At 56.8% G+C, this 10,079-nt stretch overlaps 3 protein-coding genes across 3 annotated transcripts; 1 reads left to right on the top strand and 2 right to left on the bottom strand.

Moving 5' to 3' along the window:
* IWZ02DRAFT_509228 (Per1-like-domain-containing protein) lies at positions 1 to 1,559 on the bottom strand (the record flags this gene model as incomplete). The annotated part of the gene is made up of 5 exons (XM_066770467.1): positions 1 to 625; positions 650 to 787; positions 830 to 1,299; positions 1,345 to 1,390; positions 1,473 to 1,559. 5 exons carry the CDS (start codon positions 1,557 to 1,559, stop codon positions 488 to 490), a joined length of 879 nt encoding a protein of 292 aa, XP_066619179.1. The 3' UTR covers positions 1 to 487.
* A 593-nt stretch (positions 1,560 to 2,152) lies between these two features.
* Positions 2,153 to 4,536, bottom strand: IWZ02DRAFT_462315 (uncharacterized protein). The gene has a single exon (XM_066768272.1). The coding sequence runs from the start codon at positions 4,153 to 4,155 to the stop codon at positions 2,575 to 2,577; it is 1,581 nt and encodes a 526-aa protein (XP_066619178.1). The 5' UTR covers positions 4,156 to 4,536; the 3' UTR covers positions 2,153 to 2,574.
* Positions 4,537 to 8,445, top strand: IWZ02DRAFT_462312 (uncharacterized protein). Its single transcript, XM_066768271.1, has 3 exons — positions 4,537 to 5,073; positions 5,125 to 6,302; positions 6,350 to 8,445. The coding sequence occupies exons 1-3, from the start codon at positions 4,623 to 4,625 to the stop codon at positions 8,018 to 8,020; spliced, it is 3,300 nt and encodes a 1,099-aa protein (XP_066619177.1). The 5' UTR covers positions 4,537 to 4,622; the 3' UTR covers positions 8,021 to 8,445.
* Positions 8,446 to 10,079: the final 1,634 nt, after the last annotated feature.

Below are 10,079 nucleotides of genomic sequence, written 5' to 3'. Positions count from 1 at the left end.
TACAGATGGGAAGACTCGTGGCGTTGGCCGTGTTGCGTCTTTCCAAGAGCACTGACTATCGTCCCTGAATGCCGCTTCTCGCACATTTGACTTCCCGTTATTTGTTTTGGTGCTCCGTTTTACGGGCATGTCGTCACGCCCAAGTAGTGTCTTGAGCTTGCTCGTGGGACCTCTTCTCTATGTTGCTTTGCGCGCAATCGACGACGCACAGGAATGCGAGGCGCAGGGGAGGCATGTGCAGCGAACATCATTGGGCTTTGAGTGGTTAGAGAATTCCGATCTATGATCTTGCTGACAGGGGCTGCACGTTGATGAGCGCGGAGGCGGTGAGGTTGGTCGGGTAGTTCGGGAGTGGGCAAGATAGGGACGAAGGCAGCGTCAGATTTCGTGCCTGGCTAGACCAGCTAGGCTTCAAGCGCGCGCCCTGGAGGTCTTCTTCGGCATCCTTGACAAGGAAACTGGGGGCCCGTTGTTAGTCGAAGGACATTCACGCGCAAGTCAGGGGGGAAGAGGGAAACGAACCTATACCACCAACTGTCGGGATGATCGTACCCGCATGCCCACGCGCGTGCGCATCCACCATGCCGCCCCACGGCGGAAAGTCGAGGAGCTCAAACTCATGGCGCTGATGATCAAGCAACAATCAGACCAGGCCGGCAGCCCAGCCGCGCTTCAACGCGCGGTACCGCCGGACACTGAACCAACTCCACAGCAAGTTTTGCACGACGCCCGCGGCGACGTTGGCCGCCATATTGTACGTGTAGTCCAGCGGACGAGCAAGAGGAAGCTAATGTGCGCGATGTAGAGGGCGATGCAGCCCAGGGTCCACAGGCGCAGTAGCGATGGCTTCCACGGCGGCGCCTGCGCGTCGAGCCGGAAGATGCGGACGGGCGTGTAAAACAGACCGTACACGACGACGCTGGCGCCAGCGCGAGGTAGTCCATCGTCTCTGTGCAGGCAGGTCGCGCGTGTGGAACAGCATGCTCCAGATCCAGGCGTGCATGCCTGCCAGCGCGAAGCCAATGTAGTATTTGCGCAGCGGATAGGATGGAGGGATGCTCGAGCGGATCAGCGACAGCCCATGCAAGTGTGCAAGGTAGTTGAGAAGCGAGAAGAGGACCGAGAAAGGCTCTTGCATCCCCAGGAATCGGTGGAAGGGCCATTTGCCGTGGAATTGGAGAATTGGTTCGCGGTACGGCGGATCCCGCGCGAGGCGTTGGTGTGTGGTAATGTGTTGGCAGGTATAATCGCATTCGGAGGGACACGTCCAAAGCGTGAGGCGGCGGTGGATAGCTGAACCTGTCGGTCTCCGCATTGTAGAAAGGAGTAGGATGCTGGACTTACGAATATGGGTCTTGTCTGGCCCATCACAATTGGCCTCGATACAGACCTGCCATCCAATGTTCAGCATTGTGTCCCCCTTTTCTTCCGCTCCAGCTCCGCCCTCGCGCTCATTCACCGCGTATACGTACCTTGACACAGTTCTTGAAATCCGGCAATCGGTCACCAACAGATGCTTGAGCAGTCCCTATGCATAGCGCCAGTGCCAGCACAAGCATCAAGAGGAGCGAACCTTTGCCGGCGCCTCTCCATATCCATCTCCGCTTCCTCCCGTGCGTCCCGTCTCCTGTTGATGTCGCCGCAGCTCTTTCTCCGCCCATTCTGATGCTCTTGCTGTTGCGGTTCGCTTCCTCCACCACCGCCGCCACTGCGCCTTGTCCCATTCGCTATACAGGCAGAGTCGAAGCGTAGGCGGTGTCTAGTCGTCCCGTCTATCTTCTTGTCGTCCGCCGGTCAATGGCCGCGTCTGGAATGTCAATTGCAAGGGTCGGGCGCGGTCAAGGGATCTCGCTACGTGGTCCGGGGAGGCGATTCCGTAAGAATGACGAGGCTGGCACGTAAGAGAACACGCAGAAGGACTGAAGACGGGTCTGAGTACATGTAGGTAGGTTTGTAGATGTGGCAGCCAAGGCATGGTGTCTTGGCGGAAGCTCGGCACGATACGGCACCGTTTGGGAGTGGGTCGGTCCGGGAACGGGAGGGGAGGCCCGCCGAGCGTTGGTGATCGCCCTGTCGCCGCGGAGACCGTGTTCGAGATGGTATTGATGTGAGGGCTGTTTGGTTGAGGGGACACGGACAAATGACTCCAACATCGACTGTTCGAGATCGATTCAATTCGTTGATTCGTGGCTACGTAGTTCCCTGATCTTCCTCCACAATAATCAATCCGCCAGCGGGATCAAACCAAGCAGTTGGCCCAATAGCTTACACGCCGGACACCAATGCTAGCGACTTAAGTGCTGCTGCTGCAAAGTACTGGTACTCTGCATAAAGGTATCCCAAATTTCAGCCCAAAAGTACATACCCAAATGTAGCCGCCCAACCTCCCAAGAAATGTGAAACCCCCCGGCCTGCCAACAGGATACAGAATGAAGATAACTGCGCGGAAAGTGGTCGTATCCGCGTGCAATGAGATGATGACGAAACGGTAAGCTTGAATCCTCGCCAAAAACTCCACGGCTCCGCTTAAAAATGATTGTTTGGAAAAATAAGCAATCGGAAAGGGGCAGGCATTCATCTCTGCCTGGGACTCCCGCTCATGCCACCAATGCCCAAGCCAATCCCCGACTCGGCCATGCGTCCTCTCTTTGCCGGGGATGGACCGTCATGGTGGTCTTCGACACCAGAGATGCTGCGTTTCTCCTTTTCAAAAGAAGGCCTGCCAACTCCAGGCTTCTTGACATGGCCAAACAGCTTGGTCTGCATCGGGCCACTGGTTGATCGTTGCGGCTGGCCATGACTTTGACTGGCATGGGGCGATGCGCTGCTCGTAAAATGCTGTGGCGTGCGGCGTAGCATACTGCTAGCCATTTGGCTGGCTTGCGACTCGATGATTTCCGTGTCCTTGTCTGACTCGTTGACAACGTTGTCTTCAACGCTCGAGGCAGTAATGGTTGAGTCTGTGCTCTCCCGGCGCCGAGGAGCAGAAACGGGTGCGGTCGACGTCGTTTGGGGAGGGTGATTGATGGCATGAAATGTGGGTGGTGTGCGCGGAACTGCTACTGTGGGTTGGGAACCAGTTGGCGCTGATGTCCGGTTTGGGGTAGCGGGCAAGGAGGAGAGTGATTGCGAACCTCGAGTGTGACCCATGCGGCCTTTGGACTTGTTTGGAGTAGTGGGCGCTGTCGTCGTCTTGCCGCTGAGCATTTGGTCTGCTAGGAGCAACGCTTCAAAGGCCTGTCTCTCCCGACCTGGATCCCCCACTGCGTGTGCGCGGTTGCGACTCCGGGGCGTCGTGGGATAGCGCGGTGTCCCCGTGGCAGAGACTGGAGAGTTACCCTCATAGACATCTCCCAACATGCCATTGAGATGGTCCCTGTTCTTCCTAATGCGCCCACGCAGACGCTCGTTCTGCTCGAGAAGGCTTGCAATTTCTCCCTCGCGCTTTTCGGTCACACGCTTCGACTGATCCAGCATTCCGCGCAGCTCCTCATTTTCGCTCTGGGCCACTTGGAGGTGGCGGGTCATTTCAGTCAGCACCGCAAAGTTGGCTTGGGCGACAGCGGGATCCTGAGAAGCGGAAGGAGAAGCACAAGTAGTTGTGGTCGTGTTACGACGGCGCTCATCCGACTGTTGGAGGACTTCGACTTCCCTCTGTGCCATTGCGAGCTCCACGGCCATGCGATTTTGTGCTTCGGCGCTGTCGATGCTAAGCATGTTGTACTGCAGCTTATGGTGCGCGGCCGAGGTGCGCGCCTCGCGGAGCGCAATCAAGAGCTCGGCAACCATGTCCCTAAGCTCTTCGGCGGTAGCGCCATTGATCTGTTCGACTGTGAAGGACAAGGCGGGTCCGGACAACTGGGTGCTGGTGCGCGAGGTCGGAGGAGGCGATGACAGCACGGGCGTGGGTGGAGTGGGAGTGCGGACCGATGTCCGCATGGCAGGGACAACGGGCGCGACTTGAGACGATGGTGGTGGTGTAATGGACGAAGCGGGGGGGACTGGCGACGAGAACTTGTCGCGCTCCGTCTTTTGGGAAGCGCCGTGGGTCGAGAGGGTGTCCTGCGACTCGGAGAGCGAGTGGGCGGTCGGGTTGAGGCGCTCTTCCTGGGCCATGGCGAGCAGCTCCTGAGCGGCCGAGGTCCTGCTGTCCATGGTGTTGATGGAGACGATGACGGAAGGGGACCTGTGACGGGGCGCATCCAACGGCGGGAGGCGGGGGGCTAAGGGCGATGGCGAGGCGCGGTGCGCCAAGATGGGATGGATGGTGTTGGTCGGGCAACAAGCGTGCAGCAGCGGAGAGCGCGTGGACGGCGACGCCCGATCGACGTAACCGAAACAGCGGATGTGGAGACAGAGAGGAGCGACGTGTTTGGAGGAGATGCAGGCGATGCAAAAGAAGAAATGTGGATTGTGGGAAGAGTTGGGAGAGCTGAGGGCGGTGTGGGTGCTGGACGTGGTGGCTGGTGGCTGGTCTCTGGTTTCTACGGCAATGCTCCCCTCCCGCCTTGCACCCTTGCCCTTGTCCTCTACAAACGTGATTTGGCGACTTAGTTGTCCTTACAGCGCGTCGGTGGTCTCTGTTACCCAGGCCATCCCAAATCCGTCTCTGACCGCGCGCAATGGATCCCTCTCCCTCCTCCAAGCTCCCCAGACCCTCGGCCATCCCGCGTGCTTCCACAACCACGTCCTCCAAGCTCCCGCTGCCATCCTCCATACCCAAACGATCGCAAACTCCCCAGCCGCCACCGCCGTCGACCCGCCGCGCCGTATCAAAGGGCCCTACCTCGTCTCTGCCAGGCCGCGCTGTCTCCACGACTCGACAAAGTCTCGGTCCTGCTTCCAGGCCTGCCGCAGCAAACGATGACGCCGTCTTTAAGAAACCAGCTCCGCGCCCAATGTCGCGCCAGGCGCGGTCGCGGATCCAACGACCCGCCGTCGCTGCCATATCTACACGCTTGGAGCAGCAGGAGGATGACCAGCTCGGCGACTTGAATGGCTTCCGTGTCTCTTCAAGGCTGAGCCACCGAGACTCTCCGGCTGGAGACTGGGAAGATGAGGAGCTGCCTGTTCGTGAGTGCGCATCGACCCCTTGTTGAGCTGCCGGACCTGACACATTTCCAGCCCAGTTCGATTCAAGGAAGAGAGACGTCTCGACGGCCTCGTTATCGGATCGCGCTGCCGAGACGATTCAGAACATTATGATGCAACATCCTACGTCGCCAACCGCACGGCAATCTAACTGGCTGGGTACGACGAGTCCACGCGGCATTCCGTCGAGACCCGCCTCCGCCATGAGCAGGCCAGCGCGCCCCGAATCAAGAAATTCTGTACTCCGAGGCGGAGCTCAGGCCAGACCAATCACCCCCAGCGGCATGTCGTATCTGTCCAGCAGCATGCGCGCATCCTATGGCGGTGCTTTGGGACCGTCAATGTCGACGAGTACTCCAACCAGGAGAAGCGCAAGCGCCGCACCTCGATCCCCTGCGAATTATGCTCCAGGTTCACAGGCGCAGAGCCCGGAGGATGGACCGCTCAAGAGCCCCATCAAGAGTCCTATCAAAAGTCCCACCAGAAGAGTCTCCAAAATGCCACTGAGCCCAGGTCAGAGCATGACAGGACGAATCCCCCGAACACGTCCTGCAGTAGACGTTAATCTTTCATCACCGACTGAGGAAAAGCCTCGGAGTGTGCCAGTCATGTCGCCTCCAAAGAAAGCCACACCCAGAGCCGCTCCTCGCACTACGCCCAAGTCTGTGCCGAAGAAGGAGTCGAGATCTCCAGAGTCGACCAAAAAGACGGCGAGCTCCTCTTCAGCGCTTCGAGAGCAAATAGCCAAGGCGAAGGCAGCCGCAAAAAAGCAGGCTACGCCTGCGAAACCTTTGGACCATGGCTCAAATTTTGATTCTTTCGAAGACCCCTTCAACCAGATGCCCAAGGGCGGAGATGCTGTTATCAAGAAGAGGGTCGCTGCTGCGAGGTCGGAAGGGCGGCTGAACCTTGCCAATATGGGCCTGAGCGAAATTCCAAGCCAAGTCATGGCCATGTACGAGTATGATCCTGATTCCAATGCAGCCTGGTCAGAGGCTGTCGACCTGGTTCGCTTCATTGCGGCGGGCAATGATATCGAGAGGCTGCCTGACGACTTGTTCCCTGACATTGATCCCACGGATGTTGCAGAGGACTTGGATGCTCCTGGACCTCAATTCGGAGGCGTGGAGACGCTGGATCTACATGGGAACCTTCTCAAAGAATTGCCTCTAGGTCTGAGAAGGCTGGAAAATTTATCAACTTTAAATTTGGTGAGTGCCCTCATGGAAGAGTCAGATCGATCTCCTGATCAAGGCAGTCACGCAATCGACTCGGCAACGATTGTATGCAAATCATTTCGCAAATTCCAAGCGTGCGAGAGCTGAGACTGTCGGAGAATGCCTTCCAAGGCGACTTTCCGGATTCCCTTGGGTCTCTGACCAATCTCGAATTTCTAGATCTCCAAGGAAACAAAGTACGGAGCCTCCCAGACTCTCTACGGGAGTTGGCCAGCCTCAAGACACTGCACATCTCCAACAATGCGTTTACCGACCTTCGCGTCAAGATACTTCAGGGGTTGCCTCTGGTCGACCTACAGGCATCAAAGAATGCCCTCAGTGGCACACTTTTCCCAGACACTGTGGTGTGCCTGCCGCGTCTGCAGACCCTCAACGTCTCTAGCAACGCACTAGACGCTCTCTGTGCGTCGGCGTTGTCCATGCCAGCTTTGCAATCTTTGAATCTGTCCGTCAATCGCATTACTGAGCTGCCGGACCTCTCAGAGTGGCCCAACCTCCTGACCTTGCTCGTAGAGGAGAACAAATTGTCGGCACTTCCACCTGGCTTTAGCACGCTGAAGAAGCTGCGACATGCCAACTTTGGTGGCAACAACATTAACAAGATTGACAATGAAGTTGGCCTAATGGAGAGCTTAGAGCGGCTAGACCTGGCAGCGAATCCACTACGGGAGCGCAAGTTTATCACATTGAGCACAAACGACTTGAAGCGGGACCTCAAAATGAGACTTGACCCGACATTGCATGAGGAGCATTCCCCAGTCGCCGACGCCAGTACAGAGGAGCCAACAACGAGCGTCATACCACCCAAGGACTCGTGGACGCCGAGCCCTGCAGGCACGCTCGACCTGTCATCCAAAAACCTGTCAGAAATATCCTCCGAGAAGCTATCTCCCATCGCTGGATCCGTCCGTTCCTTTACTCTCCACCACAATGCCTTTACCTCCTTGCCCTCTTCGTTTTCCCTCGTCGCCGGTGCCCTTCATACACTCGACCTCTCCTTCAACCGCCTCGCCAGCGCGACGCTCCTCTCGACTTCGCTCGACCTCCCCTACCTCAGTTCCCTCCGTCTCGCCTCCAACGGCCTCGACTCCATCGACACCCTCACAACGCACCTATCCGCCCCGCGCCTCGCCACCCTCGACATCACAGCCAACCGCCTAACAGGCGCGCTCCGTGTCTTACGCGATGCCTTTCCCGCACTGACGACGCTACTCGCGGCCGACAACGGCATCGACGCCGTCAGCGTGTGCGCGCTTGCCGGCCTCTCGAGCGTCGATCTCTCCAACAACGCCATTGCGCGCCTGCCGCCCGAGGTTGGCCTCCTCGGCGACCCAGACCTCGGCGGCGTCCTGCGCGCCATCGAGCTGCGCGGCAATCTCTTCCGCGTCCCGCCGTGGACCGTCTTACAGCGCGGCACGGCTGCCACGCTCGAATGGTGTCGCGGCCGCATTGCAGAAGACGGACCGCAGACCGTATATGAGGCTGTCGCGCGGGAGCGCGCGGAGATGGGAGGGGTGGATGATGCAGGAGGGGAAGGGGAAGATGGCGACGTCGATATCGAGGACTCGGCGCTGCTGGAGGAGATGGAGGAGGTGGGACCGGAGGGCCTGGGGCTGGGTACTTCGGCGGCAACAACGTCGTCGCATGTGCCAGCTGGCGCCTTGGGCTTTGACGACGACGAGACGTTTTGAGATGATGGCTTTTCTGACTGGTATTTTTGGGGCTTGCGGGATATACGGGATGATACGACACGCGACGCATGCTGGACGGACGGACGGAGGCATAAGATGGATGGTGAGGCTGGATCGGGACGCATGGATGCACGGTGGGACTGCAAATACATTGTTAAGGAACGGACTCGCCGGGAAACAAGCAGAAAGAGGCAGAGAACCGCGAAGCAAGCGCAAGCGCGAATTACCCACACCGGTTTCCTACCTTAATTACCCGACTACTTACCTACCCAGATATATCTGTGACGAGAATTGGCTATTTCTACTTCTCGCGTCAGGCAGTAGCAGCAGCAGCAGCAGCAGTAGTAGTAGGAGTAGTAACAGCTTACTTAACCACTCACTTAATCCATTCCCCACAAGACCTCACACTCATGATGCTGTAAGCAAGCGGCTTAGTGACAGAAACACCATAGCATATACATAAACACGACGCCAAATTCAGTGAGCAAACGGGCAGCATCCATACGCTCTGACAGGTCCTTCCCAGGGAGCATTCAAGCCCCTATCTTATTATGCTCGAGCACTTAAGAAGCACTTGTGCGTCTATGAGGAAGGGATCGTGTAGGACACTGTGCGTTCATAAGCTCTTACTTGTGGGAATTATGGCTTTTGTGCGCTACGACTTTGGCCTTCGAGCCTTGCTTGCTGTCGTAGGTGTATGATTTGTAACAGGCTTTATATGATTATGAGGAGATACCGTGGTAGATGAGTCTAGATAGGAAGGGGAGGGGGGGGGGGGGGGGGGGGGGGGGGGGGGTATGTAGGCTGAGGCAGATGTAAAAGAAGCATAGACGCGGGACGTTTTGCACGGCATAGGCAGTTGCAACTAACAGCGGCGAGATATCGAAATTAGGTTCGTTTTCGAGGTTTAAGCATTGTAAGATGAGGGGGAAAAGAAGAGAGCGGTTTTGCTACGACGTTTGTAGGCCTTATCTGTGACCTGTCCTGACCTGACCCGACCCGACCTGACGACGACTAGTGGAAGAGACGGAGAACTAAAAGAGCGCTTTTGTCGATTTGGAAGGAAAGAAAGCAAAGGAGGGTGAGGGTGTGAGTCAAAGGGAAAGAAACGGCGCCTTGGCGCTTCCATCCATCCAAAGAGACAAACAAGGTGGAGGGTAGACGTAGAGAGAGAGAGAGAGATAAGTCGTTCGTATGTACATTCTTTCCCAAGGAGGGAGAGAAAGCATCAAAGTGTGGAATTAGGAAATTAAGAAATACGAGACATTTTTTCTTACGCACGCAGGAAACACGGCGGCAGTCCGATGGACCGAGACTGGTTCGCTCGGAACGAACAGACAAGCTGCCGGCAGACGAGAAAAGATGTGACACATGATGTAAGATTGGTAGTGATATCCGCCATCAATCGATCCATCACTCAGTAAAAATATATACATAAAAGGTAGAAGAGTGGATCGTCAAGGAAAGTGAGAGATCGGCATAAACGAGTGAAGTAGTGGTGGGGGTATACGCGCTGTACAAACAGACATCATTACAAGGAAGTCGTCAAAGGGGGGTGTGTGTGTGTGTGTGTGTGTGTGTTTGTGTTTGTGTGGACGAGTGGTTAAGTAGTAAGTGCGGTGTGAGATTTTGGTTTGTGGTAAGGGGTGACAAGCAAGCCCAGCCGGAGAAAAGAGCGTGTGGTGGTGTGAGAGGTACCGTCCTGGTAGGACAACATAAGTATGGACAAAGAAGCTGACCGTTGAACAGCAGACGACAGAGAGCAAGCACGACAAGGCCAACCATCCGACCACCGCCTATCAGCGCGGCCAGCAGCTCGCCCGTCTGCGGGTCTGTCATCTGTGCAACGGTCCGGGTATCTGGGGATTACAAATGGGGGAGGCAAGTTGTTTTTTCGACAAGGTGTAGGCGCGTGTGGACAAGCCACGCACGCACACACGCAGGCCAGCCGGTCCAGCGGACGGACGAAGAGAAAGATGAGGAAAGATGTGGCAAAGAGAAAAAGGAAAGAATAAGCAGGGTGCAGTCGAGCTCGCTGACTGGACTGCTGCTGCAATCC

The sequence above is a fragment of the Phyllosticta citriasiana genome, assembly GCF_038021145.1.
Source record: "Phyllosticta citriasiana strain CBS 120426 chromosome Unknown IWZ02scaffold_15, whole genome shotgun sequence".
Classification (NCBI taxonomy): domain Eukaryota; kingdom Fungi; phylum Ascomycota; class Dothideomycetes; order Botryosphaeriales; family Phyllostictaceae; genus Phyllosticta; species Phyllosticta citriasiana.
The sequence above is the reverse complement of the archived record's forward strand: the minus strand, read 5'-3'. Positions and strand labels throughout refer to the sequence as shown.